The sequence below is a fragment of the Apus apus genome, chromosome 8 (genome assembly GCF_020740795.1).
Source record: "Apus apus isolate bApuApu2 chromosome 8, bApuApu2.pri.cur, whole genome shotgun sequence".
Classification (NCBI taxonomy): Eukaryota; Metazoa; Chordata; class Aves; order Apodiformes; family Apodidae; genus Apus; species Apus apus.
This window is the reverse complement of record NC_067289.1, coordinates 25667400-25687846: the sequence shown is the minus strand read 5'-3', so window position 1 is coordinate 25687846 and position 20447 is coordinate 25667400. Positions and strand designations below refer to the sequence as shown.

General features: G+C 43.2%; 1 protein-coding gene across 5 annotated transcripts in view; it reads right to left on the bottom strand.

Annotated features, from left to right (window-relative positions):
• PLCH1 (phospholipase C eta 1) overlaps positions 1–20447 on the bottom strand; it is a 71092-nt gene that overhangs the window by 18430 nt on the left and 32215 nt on the right. For all 5 annotated transcript variants that reach the window (XM_051626886.1, XM_051626889.1, XM_051626887.1 and 2 more), the window contains 8 exons: positions 19003–19149; positions 18110–18353; positions 15647–15776; positions 12709–12879; positions 5976–6069; positions 3937–4140; positions 3448–3568; positions 1806–1977 (listed from right to left, as the gene is read on the bottom strand). In XM_051626886.1, coding sequence (XP_051482846.1) covers positions 1806–1977; positions 3448–3568; positions 3937–4140; positions 5976–6069; positions 12709–12879; positions 15647–15776; positions 18110–18353; positions 19003–19149 — 1283 coding nt within the window. The remainder of the gene's footprint in view (positions 1–1805; positions 1978–3447; positions 3569–3936; positions 4141–5975; positions 6070–12708; positions 12880–15646; positions 15777–18109; positions 18354–19002; positions 19150–20447) is intronic.

Sequence of the window (20447 nt, the reverse complement as noted above, 5' to 3'; positions counted from 1 at the left end):
TGAATAAGATCCCCTCTCAGCCTTCTCTTCTCCAGACTAAACAGCCCCAGGTCTCTCAGCCTTTCCTCAATCAGACAGATGTTCCAGCCCCTTCATCATCCTTGTAGCCTCTGTTGGACTCTCTCAAGTTAATCCCTGTCCCTCTGGAACTGGGGAGCCCAGAACTGGACACAATACTCCAGATGTGGTCTCACTAGGGCAGACTAGAGGAGGAAGCTCTCTGCAAACTCTTTAAAATACCACACCATCTCCCCCCTCCACAGCAAGCTAGCAAGAATCCAAAAGATATTTTTCTTTTTAGTTTATTCCCAAATATTTCATGATCAATAGTGTTTAAAAGGAAAATGTATAAAGCAGAACAAAAAAATAGCAAAAAGAAACTGGCTTACAAGTACTCTTCATTCTGAAAAGATTAGCTCAGCTCCAGCCCGCTCTGTAAGCACCCCCAGGGTGTCAGCATTCTTAGCTGAAGAGTCAAACTGCAGTTACAAACTCAAATGTGGCAGGAAGACACAGCAGTTCATGTCAGAGCAGCACAGCACCAAACCTCTCTGGCCTGCTGTGCATTTATACAGTATTCAAACCAGGTTTGGTCTCATGGCTGACATGACACTGCTTTGTTTGACCTCCTAAACCTCCAACACTACGTGCTTACATAGTTCATTAACCAGCAGTTACACAAGAGAACTGGTTCGGTGACATCCACAATCACAGTTGAGTACGCAAAGGTTTTCTCATTCAGTCAGCTCTGCTCTATACACTGAAATATGTTCAAATCAACATCAAACCAAAATAGACTCCTTGTAGCCAGCTTGATACAAAGGACAGAGGAGTGGGGGAAAAAACAGTATCTCAAGAGCTCACAGTGAAGTAACTGGGCCCATGTGTCAAAGTAAATTAGACAACCCAATAAGCCACAACTCTATTAATCACCCTCTCAAAGGTCTGTCTTGCATTTCTGTATTATATCCATCCTGGTCTTTGAAATCCCTTTCAGAGCAAATCCATTTATACTGGGAGGCTCAAGCAATTAATCTTGCACACAACACTAACTACAGTGCTCAAGGGCCTCCTGTCTCACTGCTCCTTACAGCCACCTTCTCAAGTGCTCTTTCACAGGCACAGCTGATGAGCCATGAAAGCAGTTTCATTTCATGAACTACTGATCAGACCAGGGTGAGGGGGAAAGGCAAGAAAACAAAAAAGATTTTGCTTTTATATTAATCCAAAAAGCTTTGTCCAAGAAGGCACTACAGGATAATGCTTTGATACTACAAGGATATGAACCATCTGGAATAATATCCACTAGTGACAAGATAAATTAAAAATAAAATAAATAAAAACACACAAAAAACCCCCAAAACAAACAAAAAACCCACAAACTTCCAAAAAACCCACAAAACTGAACACACCAGGTTCAGGGAACTGTGTCCCAGTTCTTTCTGTTCATAGCAATGCATTTTTTGTAATTTCTCTGCTGTCCTGACTTAGTGCAAAGATTTAAAAATAAACACCTCTAAGACTCTCAGGTAAGATGCTTCAGAAATAGAAATGATTTTATTTCCACTGCTGTTGACACCACCTCCCTGTTGAAACACTTACAGAAGTAATCCAGGACATGCACCAAGTCCGAGGCAAACTCTGTTTCAATGTCCCTGAAAAGCTCAGAATTTACCTCACTTAGTGCATCTGTTCTACTCCATACAGTACTGCGGAGCTGGTTCTCCAGAGCCAAAGGAAATCTACAATAAATACCACATGCTGACTTCTGTTGCATTTTGAACATGCTGCCAGTAGCAAGTTACCTTCACTAGGATTTTCCCTTTCAAGTTTTGAGGGCTGGGGAGCTGCGTGGAATCTCCAGTGATGACAGATGACAAGTCAAGTTTGTCACCAAGTATCTCCTTCAAGTACTGAGCAATCTTCTTTTGCTGCTGGATACTGCAGTGGTTTTCAATGGACAGTATCACTGGAAACCTGAAAACAAGACCACCAGACCTGGTGACAACTGTGTTTTAAGACAGAAGACCCACACAGCTTAGCACATAAGCTGATTTAAGCAGTTTGCTTTTGCATTGTCAGGAGTCTGGAAACAAACTCACTTTGGGAGGAAGGACTCCCGAATCCCTGTGCTCTCAGAATCCCTCAGATTCTGCCCTCTCCCCCAGCCCAAGTCACTAGCACACAGGGTGACAGAGTTTAAAGCTGGTGATCACCAAGCATGAGGCACAGAAAAACATGCAATAAAGCTCATCAGCAATGCAAAGCCTTTTTGTTCTATGCAGCTGAGCAGAACTTAAGACTATTCCTCTGCAAGTCACATACAAATTCTTCACAGGTTGCAAGTGATAAGCAGGCTGCTCCTGGAGGAAAGTCTTTTGAAATCAACAGACTCAAAGGGATTGCTAACTCTGTTCATCTTCCCAAGAGTGTTAGCTGCATGAACCATTTTGCCTTTGGCTCAACAAGTGCAGCTACAGTGAGTCAGACCCAATCTCCAAAGGTGCCCAGACTCTGGAGGAGGAGAATTACTTGGCAGCACTTTCCAGAATACTCTCCCAGGCTTCACAAACTTGCAGCTCAAGTTTCTTGACTAAAGACATTGCTTCTGTATATAAGAGCCTATTTCTCTCACAAATTTGTCCAGTTGTTTTCTAAACTCTTGGCAGCTCCAGAATCCCATGGCAAGGAGCCCCAGAGCCCAGCTATACACCGAGTGAAGAAACCACATCTTTCAGATTTGAATTCACCAGCTCCTACTTCTGAATCAATAACACCAAACTTCTGGGCTTGGCTTCTTGTGTTTTGTTGGGCTTTTTTTAATCAGCTCACCCATTTTTGGTCCCCCTTTTTTCTTTTTGTTTTTTAATAAAAGTAAGCATTTTCCCTCTATTCTCTCTAAACTACTCATACACCCATTCATTACTCGGCACCATAATAAATATATAGTTAAACTCATAATAAACTGTTACATAGCACCATGGCAAACAACACAGAACCTGAGCATCACCCCACATCTCAGTATTTCCTCACACCATGTCAGACAGCTTTTCAACTTCCCTACTGAAGTGTCCTCCTTAGGTGGAGAATATTCCAGGATTGATTTTTAAGAATCCATAGGAATAGGGGTGGGAAGCTCTGTTGACTCCATTTTGTACCGATATCTGTAGATATTGAACCATCTCAGACTGTTCAAAATATTACTGAGCTTACAATGCATGAAAAGTCTGCCTAACTCAGGCTCAACTTTCTAACTTGATTAATGGAAAGAGCTCATGCAGGTGAACAATAAATTTGACACAAGCAATAGAGGGGAACAGAATCAACTTCACCACTTCTCAGTGCGTTTAAAGGAACAGATGTACTTCCTGATGCTGACTGTTGATTTTGACATGGGATTAGCTAGACAAAGCAGACAGGTGTAGCTTCAACACCAACTGTACTCACTCATTTTTGATGAAGGCATATTTATTGATAGTTTCTGCCACATCACGGAAGAGTATTTTAGAAGTAAGAGTATAGCCATGGTGCACTACTGGCTCTCCATCTGGACCATCCCAGCAATCCACTATTAAGACAAAAAAAAAAACCCAATGCATTAAAACAGGCTCACGATCTTACACATTTCTGTTTGCCAGTAGAACACAGGTACACTACTCAACTATGCAGGCAACAAGTTTCATTCAATCTATTAAGACCTTCCAATTGAGTCAAGACTAACGAGACAGTCTTGCATTCTATCAGTTGAGAAATCTGCAACCTAAAACTGGTTTTTCCCCTTATAGAACCTCCCACTTAGACTGCTAGAAAACAGGAGTTTACTACTAAAGCTAATCAGACAGTGAAGCATTAATGCTTGGAGTTTGTCACTGACTTTGCACTTAAAGGAAACAACCACCACACTTGTCAGAGGCAGCAAGTTGCACGGACATCTACCTTCAATGCACCGGCAGCCATCCTGCAGCACCCGGGCATACATCTCCACCCTGGACTGGGACAGCAGCTGGTCTCCTGTCAGGTATGTGTTGTGAGAGGAGGCAATGAAGTAGTTGCACAGGGGCTGATCCATGTCCTGGTGCACCTCACAGTGCAGGGGGTTGAACACATCACAGGCAGGACTGCGCATGAAGTTGGTGAAACCTTTGAAGACAGAGAAACAGTTTTGCCATGGATGCAGCGGATCTTCCCAGGGGAATGCTGTGCACTCCCAACACTTTGTTCTGTTCGTGCTTGGCAGTGCTAACTTGTGTCTCCAAAACCACTGAATCACACAGCAGGGGTTAACCTTCCTGTACCCCAAGTTTTCAGCACATGTCTGTCTGTGGCTTGCCTGGTTCTCTGCAAACTGAAGGGGCTGCACAGACTCAAGTCCACTGCTGGCACACACACAGGTGTTCCTTCTTGAAGCCTACGGAAGTCCTGACACCTCTGAGAAGAATACATTCCCAAGATCCAACCCTTGTCCCCAGACAATTTTCAAACAGCTTTGGATTAGAAAATACAATCTGGAGAGACACCTTTATGATTGCAAAAAAAATAAAAAAATCAACAAGCATTTGTCAAACGTGGCACTGAGCCTCCTCAGAAAGTAACTAACAACCAACAGTCAAAAATAGCAGATTCTAAGAGAAGCAGAAGAGTGATTAATAACAGCTCTATGAAAAGACTGAAAACCCCACAGATCAATACAGCTGTTGCCCAAGTGCAGAAGACAAAAACGCAGATGACAAAACCTCCTCTGAAAGCCTGGAGAAGCCCCTGCATCAAATCCAGTGCACGGACTAGGACAAGTGTGCTCAAACTGCCTTCTGCAGTTCAGATACAACCACTCTGCTAATGGGCAGAACCGAAGAAGGTGTGATTGGTTTTGTTAGACTCAGTGGAAGAAAATATCCTCCCTCAGAATTATTCAGTGAGATAAAAATGATCTCTTCATCTGGTTGGTACTGCAGACAGAATGCAGCTGAGCCACGAGTCACTAACTCAGCCACTTCCACTTTAGTTTAGTTTTCTCTATGCTGCAAGTTTCTGTGCAAGATGGTTTACGTCCCTACAAACCACATGAGTGTTGAACAGAGAAAGTTTTAAAACTACCTGCTTTGAGAATGAGAAATGTAAACTATTTCCAAAGGACAGTGCAAACAATACCAACCCTGAAAGCAATGCAAACATAAAAGCAGCAACAGAAGATTAAAAGGAACAGAAATGCGTTCAGAAATATTTTCTTGAATGTCACAGCCTGTTCATTTTGCTTTCCTTATTTCAGGTTAAGTGCAGTGCTCAGGGTCACACCAGAGCCTTGTTTAAGATTTGGGAGGCCATACTCAGGATTTAGGCACCACGCAGAGGAAGATTTCTCCTCCCTTCCACCCCAAACCCACCGTGTAAATTGTGCTGCTTCATGAAAGCTCTTCTGGGCAAATTAACATGCCCAGCATTTGATCTGCTTCCTTCCAATTCAGATTTTGGTTTGATGCTAAGTTGGACTCTGGATAAATATTTTATCTACAATTGATTTAGCAAACAAGGTGAATATGGTATAAAACCCAAAGAAAATGCAACTATCTGTATTTTATTCACTCAAGCACAAATCAAAGGAGTGTACAGGAACAATTCCAGAGACAGAGCAGAATGAAAATTTGGCTTTTATTACTTCAGCCAGAACAGGCTATAGTGTAAGATACATGGTATAGAGTGGTTTACATGTGTTTCACAAATACAAGGTTAGCAGTAAATTCCTGCAAGCCCAAGGCACTCCCATTGGGATAGGGCTGTGATGTGTAGCTGTAGGACACTGGTTTATCCCACCTTCATTTGTCTCTCCCACATCTCACAAACACGCAGCCATGCTGCTGAGCTGCTGTGTGACTGCTAGTGTAGTCAAATATAGTGAGCTGCACCAAAACACTGTTAAAGCTTCTCTGTTCTGATACAGCATATCAGGACAAAACTAATTTCAAAATCAAAAACTTTACCTTCGATCCCAAGAACATTTTGCCTCTTGTTTTCTTCTGATACCTCAAACTTCTGTATGATGTCAAGACAATATTCTGGTGTCACATTGTTCATCTGCAAAAATAGTGTTGATACACTTATTTTTCCCCATGATATCACCAGCACGTCAATATCTACTTCAGGTTTTCTGGCTCCAGTTGAAATACCTTATGATCAAACACTGAGTTCAGTCAGATGTGAATAGGACAGTCAATAACACTGCTGTAAAAGGACCTTCAGGCTTTTGGTTTATTTTTGCCAGTGCTGCACAAGCTTCATGGCTCTTACTTTTGAGGAGAAAAATAGGAGAGGTAGTGATCACTTAAAAGCTGTGTCATTTTAATGTAAAGATGAAAATCAGCTGTTAAGTACACTTCATAATGGTTGTACTGGGCAACAGAGCTGAAATGAGAACTATGAAGTTATATTCTTTAATATAATCTACTTAAACATGCAAAAAAGATTTGCAGGGTTTGATTTCATTTTCATGCATTTTCCAGTTCTGTGATTTCATTACTTCCAAGAGAGTTCACTGCAATATAAAGGCTAGGAGAGAAATAATTAGATTCTGAAATGAAAACCAGCAGTTCTGCTGAAACAACTAAGAGTTTTGCTATCAGCTTCAACTAGCCCACATTTGAAGCCCTAACCGACAAGTGAGGCCAGAGTATCACCAAACACTTAAATTACCTGAAAATTAAAGAAGTGGCTCCTGTCACTCATCTCTTCTCACCCTCCTGCTCCCTTCAGTTGCAGAGAACCAAAGTGAGAGCTAAGATGGGCTATGCCTGGTCTCCTCCATGGAGATAACACCACAGGATGCAATGATGACACTAAATCCTTTGGCAGCTCATTTCACCCATCCTTCCACTCACTTTTGGCACCAGCCCCAGCTCAGGTGCCCTGAGGGCAGCAGCAGCAGCCTGGGGCTCTCAGCCTGGCCCCTCTGCCACCAGGACTGCTCCAGGCAGTGCAGGAGGCAGGTCAGCCCTCCTGCAGATTGCAGAATATTTCATGTTTACATCCAAAAATGGTCCTTCTGTGAGCTACTTTTCCTAATGGACTTCTCTTCCAGACAGCAAATCCAATTCCTTTACTCCCCTGTGCCTGCAGCCTTTAACAAATGGTGCTTTCCACCATTTCCCATAGCTCAGTATTCCCAGCATCAGCATTCAGCTCGATGGGAATCCGAAAGTAGGCTGACTCTCTGGTCTTCTCGAAGGGCCTGATGCTGCCAAGTTCCTCCTAGGGAATGTGGGTGTCATGACTGACCATACCTCTTCACACCTCACCTACAAGGCCCAACCAAGTACGAAAAGCTGCCAGAGGAGTGGAAGGAAAACCAGACATGTCAATATAAGATGGACAGTAACAGAGGGCAAGTGAGCAGCTCAACTCATACGATGACTCACACTGAAAATCTTGGAGATAATTTCCAGCTTTCCTCCCCTTCACCCTTCCCTCTGTTTTCCCTCTTGCACAGGGAAGGCATGGCTGTTCTGGTGTGAGCCCATTTCCCTCTCCAAACATTTTATGTATATCTCCCAGCTAAGCCAACAATCATAAGATGCCTGCAGGAATTACACAGGACAATAGGAATGAGAACAATTCAGTGGATAAAATAACTGATTCTCCGAGCTGAAGTGGATGTGGCTGTATGATTGCAAACACTGCTCAGAGCAGCCCCTCTTCAGCAGAGGGGCTAGAAGCACCTTTTTCATTATCCCACAAGGCTCCTTGATGGCTGAGTGGCAGTACTTGTGTGCTCTAGGAATGAAAACATCAAATCTAGTCCAAAGCTGCATCTGCTGGAGAAATTCTGCTGATTTGGGCTTTTAAACTGTAGCTTAAGAGCGATGACAATTTCAGCTACTAATTTAAATTTCATTAAGCTTTGAAGTATGCCACTAGAAATTATACTAAATAGTAGTGATCATTGATTTAGATACCTGGATTACTGAAGATGGGCAATAGCAGAGCTTCCAGAATATCTTAGACACAGGTTTACTTTCTATATTCCTGATTAAAAGCTTTAAAGGCAGAAATGTTCTTTCAGCATATCAGCCTTTGAATTACTGAGAAGACCTTGGTTTTTAAGCAAATGAACTAGCAATGAGTTTTCCTAAAATAAAATCCTACAAAACTACAAAAAAAGCAACATTAGCCCTAATGCTCAGTGCACAGGTAGGAGAAGGAAGGAAGAAATCGCTTCGGATTTTGCCAGTCTCCTTGGAAGCAGGTCAGACAAATCTATTGTCAAACTCCAAGGAAGTAAGAGAAAGGAATGCAAAGCAGAAGAGCAGTTAGGGGAAAAAACAAAAGGCAAGTAGTTAGAGACGTGCAATGCCAGTGAAAGGTGTTCCTAGATGTGATGCCAACCCAGCAGGCTGCCAGCAGCACTCTGATGGGTTAGGCTTCAGTTGGCCCCAGTTAACCATGCTATAAGGAAAATAAAACCACAAATAATCAAAGCAAAGACATTCTTCTGATTTCTTTTCTGTGCCAAGATGTCAATGCAAAATGTCATGACATATTGAGTCACCATATGAATCATTACACTGATTATACTTCTGTGCAAGCATGAGAGGGGCAGGAAGGCATCAGCTTGCTTTCCTGCTGAGAGTTTGTGTTGCCCAAAAATGTTTTTGTTGTTTGGTTGTTTTTTTTTCAGAAAGCAGAAAGGACTGACCAGGCATGATGACCTGGTACTGTCTTCCTTGTCTGATATTAACAAGCTCCACAGTCTCTCCTCTTTTCAAAGTCCATGTACATAAACTGACATTCTTATGATTTCCTATGCCTTTTGGGACAGTGGTTCCTGAAATCCTTCATGTTTCTGATCAAAGCCTAACATACACTGACCTTCTCTGGCATATAGTGTCTCACTATATTGCTTTAAAACTTCTTCCAAGAGAGCAGGGATAGTAGCTTCCAATCATTCCTTTTCTAGAAGTGTATTTTGTCCCTGCTTCTTACCACTGTTTGTCCCATTTTCACTGTTCACTGCATCACTGGTTATTCCTCTGACACTGTATAATTAGTGCAGACAAGTACTAAGAGCAAACTTACTCTCTTGAGCAGGCTTAATCCCAAATGTGCTAACCCATATTGAATAATTAAGTAAAAGCTTTACATAACTAGATGGGAGTATTCCGAGGATGTAATTGTTATAAAATTACTTCCTTTTCAGCTCAATTAAAATGAGCAGGGGCATTAATTTTTGCCACCAGTTTCATGTGGGCTGCACATAGCAGCAGCTCTTTTAAACACAGAAGATATTGGTGTGGCACCAACCCAGTGGCACGGCAGTAGCATTTCCATCTTGTCCCTATCACTCAGGAATAGGACTGGGCACATCACAGGACAGGCAGCACTTCTCTGGAGCATGCAGAGAACCCTGCTGGAGGCAACCTCTCAGCTGTCCTTTTGCTCAGGACAGATGAAAACTGTTCAGCAAAGCGAGTGATCCATGGCAAGGCAGCAGGTGGCAAGCAGGCACACAGGAAAGCCACCCCAGGGAGCCAGACTGAACGCCCCAGGTTTGTAGCACCGAACCTGCCTCATCTCTGCATAAAGCCATCGGCACAAGAGCCAAAGGTCTCTGCCAGGACTGAAACAGAAGCACTTGCTGTGATACGGGTAGAGCAGAAGGGAGGAGGGAAGGACAGACAGACAGCAGACCAGAGCCAGGGGCTGGCTGAGCCCCAGCGCAGGCAGCAGCCCCGTGGGCTCTGGGGCTGCAGCAGAATGAGGCCACTCGCTCTGCAACGCGGGTGCAGAGCAGCCAGCAGCTGCAAAGCTGCTCCTCAACAGGGAAGATGGTGCTTGTAGAGCTTATTTCACCCAAGCCCACTACTCAAGAATAAGTATGAGACCAGCTCAGTCAGTCAAAAAAGCCCAGAGATCCTGCTGTAGAAATAATTGTCCTATAGCAGGAGATCAGTCCCTGGGGAGGACCAAGTCACACAGTGATTGGGTTTAAGAAAGGACATTCCCAAAGGGACAACACAGGCATGACTGGACATCCAGGGATGCTGCTCCCTCACAGCCACTTGTGTTAAGAGGACAGCAGGACGAGAAGTCATTCCAGAAAACCAGGCTACGTTCTGCTCTTCTAGCATTTGAAGCCATATACTTGCAATTTCAACAGCAATAAGCTGAGTTTAACTGCTCCTGGGTGGAAATAACCTGTTTCACAAGCTCTGTGAAGGCAACAGGGAGCTCTCCTAAAAAAAGAGCCCAGCTTAGCAAGTTAACAAAAAATCCAGCCCCCCTTTGTTCTATCCTCAGGCTGCAGAATATTTAAGAGTCTTGCCAAAAGAGCAGCAGATGGAGTTGGACAGACTGTCCACAGATTTCCAAGCAGCCAGACTAGAGCAAAAACAAACTGCTGTTGGGTTGAAGGCACTTGAGAGCTGCATTATGATGGGAACCATTATCAGCTTTTGAAGGCAATCTTGTCTTACCCCAGGACATTGTTACCACATCTGTGTTCTGAAACCATCAAAGGGTAAATCTGCTCCAACACTTTTAATCCTGGAAAGTGGGAAGACCAGAGGCAAGAGGTAAAGAAGGTGCAAGGTGCTTCTGAAGTATGTCACCAAGAGGTTCACCTATGGAGATTCTGCTTTTACTTTTTTTTTTTTACTTTTTTTTGGGGGGGGAGTGAGGGGAGGAGTAATGTTGAGCAGAGCATTTATAGCAAATAACTCTGTTCACAGTCAGCACTCTGAATAGACAGAGGAGAGACTGCAGTGTGCCTGTGCCAGACTTGACAGTCAACTTGTTTTTTCTACTGTGTCAGTAGTTTCACAACACCCTTGTGCACCCACAGACAGCTTTTCTGTCTCTTTCACATATTTTCTTCCTGCTCCAGGTCCCTGAGTGCTCTCTCATACCATTGCTCTTCAGCTGTTCCTGAGCACTTCAGCATCTCCATGAATATGTCCTCCCTGGAGCATTTCTTTGCTTTCTCATCAGTGTCAACCTTGCTGCTGCTGCTGCTGTCAAGGGTGCTCCCCTGAAGGGCACCCAAGTAGAAGGCAGGGATTAAAAATGAAACAAAGGCAAAAGCAGCAAGCTCAGAAGACTGAGGGCAACAGCACAAAGGGAAAACTATATAAACATGTTGTGCTTTAAAGCTGTAATCAGCAGAATTGCCAGGACCAGATTGCTTGCAGGAATCTGTGTTGAGGCTACCACAGCAAGATGGGTGGTGTGACAGTGCTCCATGTGTCATGGGGGAGGAAGAAAGAAGTGGGAAGTTGACCATGCCAGGGAATTGCCATAATGGCCAACAGGGGGAAATTTAGCAACCAAACAGCACAGAGTGTTCAGATTTTATGCTAGGGATAGCTCAGAAAAAAGCAGTCATGGCAGGCAGGATCCCAGAGTGGTATAGGAGATTATTCAGTGGTCACAGACAAACACAGCATCCATACCCAGGAAGCTCAAGTAGGTTGGGGTGCTAGTATTTATTTCTGTGAGGCTGTTTTGAAACAACACCCTGGAAATACACACAATTGCAAGAAGCAAACATGAGATCACAAAGTTCCTTCTGTGCTCCTCACTGTCCAGAGCACAAGTTCTCTCCATGGATTCCTCTGGTAATTTTGGTAGTAATTCAGTTTCTTTCAAGATGGGCATGAAATTCTCCACTGGAGCAACAATTTTAGAAATGGCTAGAGATGTTTTCATTCAGCAAATTTGTTGACAAGCACATCAGGGAAAAATCACCAATCTTGACCCAACTTTGCTTCCTAAGTCACTTGTGCTCCTTTTCAATTTTATTTTTCTTTTAAAAATTCCTTGTCAGTGCATCTGTTCCCTGAACCCCAACTCTCTCAATGGCTTCTCTCTGAGTAGCTTCAGATAGAAATGCAAACTTCAGACATGAAATTTTCTTTGTGTAAGTCCCACACATCTGTGAGGAATGCCTGGAAAACAGACTTTCCTAACAAAAAATTGGGAAAGATACAGAAGGGGAAAAAAAACTTTCCCCCAGCCACTTGCTGCAATATCCCACTTTGTATTATATCACAAAGTGCAGTCTTCCCTTTAAAATTTAATACATATTTAGGCAACATTTAAGGGGTGGTTCTTTGCCAATATTTCTACTGCAGTCTTAGTAACAGTAACAGTCTTTATAGTAACATAACAGTGTTGTAGGAGTCAACTTTGCTGTCAGGAAGGACATGAAAACACCAGGATTCACCTCAATATGTCACTGCATCAAGCCATGCACAGAAACTACTTGCAGATAATCAGAAATAGTTTGCTTTTCTTATTTTGCCAAGTGTTTATAGCTTTAAAACATAAAATGTATCATCCTCATTTAGAATGTATCTGCCAAGACTTTGACTCATAAGTGACATCTCCTGCAAACAGAAACATCCCCCCACAACACCAATAATCAAGCCAGACCAGGTAGGCAGGAGAAAGCAGCCCTGCTGTGACAGGTGATCCTCAGCTGTGACTAAGGGTGGATGTTCCCTGAATGCCACATGAACCATATTGCCCTACACTTGCCTTTCTGCCCCAGAGCCCAAACAAGTTCAGTCTTTCTAGAATAATCTAAAAAACAGTAAGGCATTTAGATATTTTTTTTTTACACCTGCTACAACATCTGTTCTTTCCCCTCCCTGCCCCAAGCTAAACTTTTCCATGAAATTCTCTCTATACTTGAATGTTTTTACATGTACAGTATTCCCATACCTTCTGTTCCACCTTTAGAAACTGAGCAAGTTCTTCAACAGTGAGGTGATCCTTCTTGTCACTGTAGCTTAAAAGCAGCAAGTAGAGATCTCGACGTAAGGACATCATCTTGTAAAACACTGAAAATTCTTCAAAATTTAAGGTTCCTTGGTTCTCATCTGTGTCTGCTTCCTAAGAGATAAAGGCACTCAGGTAAGCATGCTAAACACGGGTGAATTCTGGGACAGACCAGCAGAACAGTATTTATGTACACAAACAGAAACTTAATAAATTCCAGTTTGCAAGGCTCTGTTCAGACTCAGATCCTAGGAGGCTAAAACAACTGCAAAATTATACCATCTATTGTATTTTTTTGGTGAAAACATTTACTACACTAAACCCACACGTTCCCTATCCAAGTCTCAATTCCTTCCATCTTTGGTTTTGAATTTGCTTCCCATGTAAAGAGGCTCACCCTGGACTTTATTCTGATCTCTGTTACTCTCCTGTATGCCCTGCAGTTATCCTGGATAAAAACATAGCAAGGAAGATGACAGTTTCCCCCTGTGACTTTCTCTAACAACAGTCTGCCATTATAAAACATTCAGGACAGTATCACAGCCTTAAAGCTATGTTAACTCAACTGGCAGTACTCTCAGCCCCTGTCAGCACTCTGCAGGGGAGGACAAGTCTGCAGCAGCAGTAAGACTCCACACCAAAAAAATATGCCAAGTAGTGTCAGTCTTAGTGGCAGCTTTTGTTTATCCTCAGAGGTAGAAAGAGAAGAAAACAGTACTCAATGCATGTTAATACAAGCCTTTTACTGTGAACATCTGCCTACGAGGATTGCTTTGGATTTTCAAAACAAGGAGTCTGTTCTGGAGAGCTGCTGTCAAACATTACGTAGATGTCCATGAGAAACAAACTTCAGGGAAGCTACAACTCTTGCCCAGTTTGAGGCTGCAAGCAGATAATGGAGACTAAGCAAGAGAAAGGTTGACATGTCATATTGCTCCCATGAATAACATCCTTCATTCATAGCTGCATATAATGCTTTTTCTCCACGGTTACAAACCCCTTCTGATCCCAAGCCACGTTCTGGTAAAAATGGTGCTCCCTTCTGTCCAGGTCAGAACACCTTCTGGGCAGAGCCTTTTTAATACTGACTTGGCTCTGAACCTGTTGGCATGTCTCCACACTGGTACACCAAACACAAGTACTTCTCCAGGTGGAGGGTAACCTCATCCTGCTATCACTTCTTGCTTCTCAAGAAAGCTCTTCCAGTTGGTGCTCAACCTCACTTCTACAGAAGAGAGGCTTGTCTAGTAACAGATACAACTAACACATTGGCCAGCTTTGCTTTCCAAGGACCCAGGTTTACTTTCCTTTCACATAAATCACTCCACTGTAAAGCACCTCTTAGAACAGGAGCCCATCTCTGCAGCAGTGACTCCTCGTACATATGCTCAACTACAGCAGCAGCCCCTCACTCTGTTCCCAGATGCAGGGCCTGGCTGCTTCCTAAGCCCAGACACCACACAGAGCCACCAGTGCCCTCCCTGCCTAGGGGCTGTGTGTGCCATGTCTGAAAATCTGACACCAAGTCAGGCACAAAAACCCACCCCTGCAGATCAAGTGCCAGAGCAGGGCAGAGTAGCCAGATATAGGGGTGCTGGTTTGTCCCACAGGTACTTTGCCATTCCCTTTATCCTGCCTTAAGTCCTGGCAGTCCACAGGACTGCTGGCAAAAAACATTGCTCGTGGAGAGAGGCCTTTAGGATTGAGCCCTGAATCACCTAAACAAACCTTCAACACTCCTTTTATACTTGCCCTTAACTTCAACCATGCCTGGGAGGTCCAGGTTAGTAACTCAGGAATAGGCCAGCAGCAACTGCAGCAACATAAACAGATGAAAACCAGCTTATTTTTAACCAAAAGTTGGCCTGATGATACGAAGGTTGACGGTGCTGGTGGCCCTACACTTTCAGGTGCTCAGAGAGCTACATTTTCTTCCTCTCAGTAGCAGCTTCAGCTGCCTCTCCTGCAGCAGCCAACAGCAGCACAACCCACTGACCTTGGGGAGCTGCATCTCATTGCACCTTGTTAGTGCTACTGCTACCTGAGCCGCAAACTCAGATCACAGCGAGTAAGCTGAGAATAATTCCCAGCTATCTGGTGTCAAATGAGATTTTAAAACACTTTATATCTACTAGGTAATTTAAATGACATTTCTAACTTGTGGGAACAAATACAACCCAAAATGACCTGTGCAACACAGCCCCACCAGCTTCCACACTTCTCTAGTCTTTGGGGAGTAACATCTACAGAATGCACACTTCATGCCACACCAACAAAGCACTTTTGACCACAGAAGATTCTTCAACTTCCCCACGTTTTACAGCAAACCAGCTTTTGCCTGGTGCTGTTTTTGAAGAGTTAAGAAAATGTTATTTTGCTCTCCATTATTTCCTTGGCTTATCTTTCCTTTCCTACAGTAAACACCAGGGCTGGTGGAAAATGGAACTGTTTGCAGACAACAGATGTAAATAAGTGATTCAGGCTAAGTCAGAGGAAGTTGTTAAAAAAAATATAATTACTTTCATAAACCTAGTTTCTAGCAAACAATCTTCCAGAAAGGAAATGAAAAAAGTATTCAATAGAAACTGAGCAACTTCATTGTCCATCAATGCCAGGATAGAACAATTCAGTTCAGGGATGAAAACAATAATGCATCTGAGAAGTGATATGAATAAACTGTCTCCTAGGTGGTTCATGTCAATAAAACAATGCTCTGATGCATCTTTGTCTACAACAAGCTCAGACTTGTAAAAGGTCTGCGAGGTGCTGAGAAGGACAGAGGGCAAGTCCTGACTAGCAAATCCTATTCTGGGTCTGTCCAGAACCAGAGGTAACTGGCACCACCTCACCAAAGCAGTGCTGTGCATCAGAGGACACCAACCTGGAACATCTGCCGGACCTTCCTGCGGGGCAGGTTAACGTTCAGTTTGTGCATCAGCTGGTGGATCTCTTCAATATTCAGCAGGCCATCCCCATTCTTGTCAGCTTCCTCAAAGGTCTGTTTCACCCAACTGCAGACGTGTCAAGGAAAGGTACAAGCAGGTGACTTCCTCACAGGGGAGAGAGGCAGAGCCATTGGGCATGTAAATGACAAGGCTCAAACTCAGGAGAACAAAGCCCTGCCTCAGCTCTTCTCGGCAGAGGAACAACTCCTTAGCAGAGGACCTTTACATCTTCCAGGGAGAAGAACTGAGCATTACTCAATCCAACCTTCACAAACACGTATCTTTCAAGTCAGTGTCTCTGGGAAAAACACTTGAATTAAGACTTCCCACAGCCTGCATTATTGCTCTTGGGGAACATCATGAAATAAAGTCCTTGCTGGCAAAGATCTGATGCTATCAACATGTTTCTGCCCACACTGATGCCAAACCAAAGCATTTTTACTACAGTATGCCATCTGGTACAATTTGCTATGTACCTCCTACCCAGTACAACTGAAGACTGTTGACCCGCATGGAGTTACATCTGAGGGTTACTGGCTCTGTGACTCGACTCCAAGGAATCAAGCTCAACAGCCATCTGTATCAGGGATGACATTAACCTACTGCAAGAGGATGGAAGACTGTAAATCAGCCCAAGTACATTATTATCCGCTCGTGTTTTCCTTAAGAACCTCATTAAAAATTAACCACTCTTGTTTTTCCATGCTCTCTCTTCCAAGACTCACACAGTTCCCTCATCAACATATTTAACTCTTCCAGCTCTGGACAACTTCGTTGTCCACCACTTTCTCCACTATCTCTGCCCTCACCTTGTGTCACACCTTGCACAGGGCACCAACAACCTCACTGAACCCTAAATTCCACTGACAAAAATGGATAGGGCTCATAGAGCTGCTGTTTCTCCGCTCACAAGGACAAAATGGCATCAAATTAAGCTAGCAGCTGTCAAATTCAGAAAACAAGGGGTGATTCTTCATGCAGCATATGGCTCATCTCTAACAGTCTTTTTTGGGATATTCTGCAGGTGTACAAGGGGTTGAGGTGACACTGAACAATTTTTCCCCCCTGCCCTTGCTACGGTTTCCTCAAAACCGATGCAGGTTTATGATCATTATGTACAGCTATGTTCACAACTCCAGCCCTGCTGTGCTCATTCCTGCTGCCAGCTGCTCCTCTGAGAATGTACTCAAGTTCTCAATTATTGCTGGGCTTGCTCCAATGTCTTCTCTGCTTCTCCCTTCATTCTGCTTGAAATTCCCCACTTTCTAACCCATACCTTGTACCCCCTCTTTGTACATACATCCCTTTGCAGCTTTTGCCAAGTTCTCACACTAGTTGGAACTGGCAAAGGGTCATTTTGTCTGCAGTCTCCACGTTGCCACATTTGATAACACAAACAAGACTTGAAGTGATGTTTTACCAGTAGAGAACATACAGCAGCTTGGAAAAGTAATGGATAAATACAGCAAGCTGAGTATGTGTGCAACAGAGCATGTAATATATTCCCCCAAATGGCTCTGTGCCTATCTTTGTATCATAATTAAGCACTGAAAATCTAAATTAGAAATGCCTGAAGGGTGTATGTTCTCCAGATGGAGCACATACAAGTGACCACTGTAGATTTCTGTGTAGCTGAAAGGTTACCATTTTAACCAAAATGGGTTTGTTAGTTGGTTTGCTTTGGGTTGTTTTTTTTTCAGTTTAAGGAAAAATATTTTTTGTAATTAGCATACTAGTCAGCACTGTTGTGAAAAACAGCACATCAAGAAAATACCCAATGTACATGATCTTTACAAGAAGTTCATTTTGGTTATCAGGCTACAGCATTTGAGGAACTTGAAAGATTTGTGCTCCTGACAATCAATGGAGGCTGAGAAGTACATACAGATACAAACACCAAGAGAAGTAGAGGTAGCCAGGAGTTACTAGTCAGATTATTGAAAGGCTCCCAAAAACATTAAGGTTTCAGCCATGCAAACAAATTCAAGTTTTCAATTAGTAATACCTTGAAAACAGTGCCTTCTAACAGAGCTCGCAATTTGCAGCAGAAGAATAAAAGCACAATTGGGCAAACAGAAGATTCCAGAAATCCTGAAATCATGTTGGGGTTAGTATTTATTGAGATAACTAGAAGTGACTGTTTTGACTCTTCAGTAAGAATTTCACTAAGAAAATGCAAGTCTGTCCCAGCTTCACACTGGATTTTGGTCTAGTCCCTAAGGCAGAGCGGATGTTTTATTGCCCAGGTAAGTGTTCATGTCAAACCCATAACTCAAGTTTCCATCACAATCAATGGCAAGGCATTTGGTCATGAACAGGAAGTCACAGGACTGAAGCCACTAAAATACAAGGCAGGAATTCTGCCTCTGGAGCTGGAGCCCAGGCCCACAAAAGGATACTGATCGTGTGTTCTCTGCCGCTTAGCCAGCGAGTCCTCATCACTTATTCCAGCCATCAAGTACTTCAGACCTGTGATCCAGGTGCGAGCTTCCTCTGGGTTCGAGGTAATGAGATCCAGGGACTCCATGTGGTTGCCATGGTAAATGGTGAAGCAGCAGCTGGGGTCAAAGCTCCCCTCTGCGTGGCGGTGGAAGATCTCAGACTGCCGGCCTTCCGTCACTTTGTAGATGGAATCGATGACAACTGCGGGGAGCAGGGCAGCAAACACTGCTGTGCTTGGATACCCACCTCATTTCCTTCTGCTTTTGAGCAGCAGCTCTTGGCCACTATGTAGTGGCTCGAAAACATCAACTGTCACTACCTGTGGCCTTCCCAACTGCTGGTTTTTAATCTCAAGCCTCTGTGACAGCTCTGTAAAATTCTACTCCTTATTCTATTCAATAAATCACTAATTTGAATTTCCAATTACAAACAGGGCAGCAGGACCAGCTTCAGTGAGAAATAATGCTGCGCAGTAACTTCCAGATTCAATAATGCCTAAAGAAAATTATCTCAATCTGAATTTTTCTAGGCTCTGTATTTAAATATTGATGTATAGATTGAAAAGAGTTCAGCATAGTTTGCTACCCAGTCACTCTTCAGTTTGTTCATAATTTACATAAACCTATGGAAAATGTCAACTTCTGACTGAACCACACTCCCCTTTCCTTTCATAACCCTGAACTTTAAGTAGGTGGTTAAGCTCTTGAAAGCCTTACTTAAGTAACACATCACATTTAAAATAAGCACCCAAAAGCATTTGATTGATGCAAAACTATTGTTTCAGTTCCCCTCTGTAATGCACAATCTAACCTGAACTGCCCAAGAAAAGAGAAGAAACATGGACATTTACTTTTCGCCTTCTCGCTTTTCCGGGAGGGTCTCCATCGGATGCAGGTCCTGTGCTCATCCAGGTAGAAGAGACGAACTAGCCCTTTGGTTCCACTCTTCAGCTTAACCATCTGAGTCCCAGACTGCATAACACTCATGCATCTTTCAACTGCAAAGCAGAACAGAATAAATTCAACTGAAAGGCTACCTGATTTCACTCATAAAACGAGCTCTTTGCTTCCCAGCATCTGCCAAGTATACATATTTTTTGACTTGCACCTTTAATGACAGGAACTTGTCACTGCTGTGTAAGAGGCATTATCTCTGCTTCTTCACAACTAGCTTCTCCACATAGGAAAATTAAAAATCATCTGTCAAAACACCTTCATGACAAAGGAGGCAAAAAATCCCTTTACCATATATTGAAGGAAAATATTTTATAGTTGTTCCATGGTTGCTTCTTTTAAATATTTTTATATTATTATACACAGTGCTGCAATTTTAAACCCATACTCTGCAAATTTTGAATGGTGAGACTATCTTTCAAAGCCCACATTCCTTTGGGCCAGATAATCCTTTAGCTTATATCTTGTGCTTGTGACACTGTTAGAGCTGTTAATGGAATTATAAATACACAATCCCTCCTCTCTGCTACACACATTGACACCCTCTCCATCCTGCTACCAAATTTCAAGCACATACTGTGATGACTTGCTTTTATGCACCCAGCCTATCTGGGGCCATAAAATACACCTATCTCTTCCATTTCATCTCACATCTTCCCTCCTACAGTTTTCCAAACACCAGGATTAAGATAACATTTCCTCTTGATCTCAGTATACATCCATGCTCTCAAATTACCTTCTCCTGGTTTTATCCATTCACAGTCTGTCCTCACTTGATATCACTCCAAATTCACCTCCCAGATGATTTGTTTACACTCTGGCTGGTTCCCAAAGACTATCTGGGTTTGTCTTTATTTCCTCTTATCATCTTTCTCTTCACCACTTCTCTCTCCAGTACTGCTCTCACAACAGAGATCAACTGCACCCTCCCAGTCCTCCTGGCCAGAGCTAGGGTTTATTTTCTTAGCTCCTGCCCCCTCCTTCACTCCCACAGCAAGTGACACAAGCAGCACTGGGCTCAGTGAAGCTGCACAGTGCTCCTGATTGCCAGAGTACATCCTGGTGGCCCTGCTCACTCCATCTCCTCAGCAGAAATATGGCCACAACACATCTTCCAGCAGAGACACATGACCCCAAAGCCATCAAGGAAGGAGGCTGCTCCTTCCAAAGTGCCTGTGGGTCACAGCAGCATCCTTATCATTAGTCGAACATGGGGCAAATAGTCTTTCTTGGGGGAATAAGAGGACTCAGATTGAGCTGAACTGAACCAAAGCTCTTCTGAAAGCATCACAGATGTGCATGAGTGCAATAAATTTGTCCTTTATTATGTCCATATAAATAC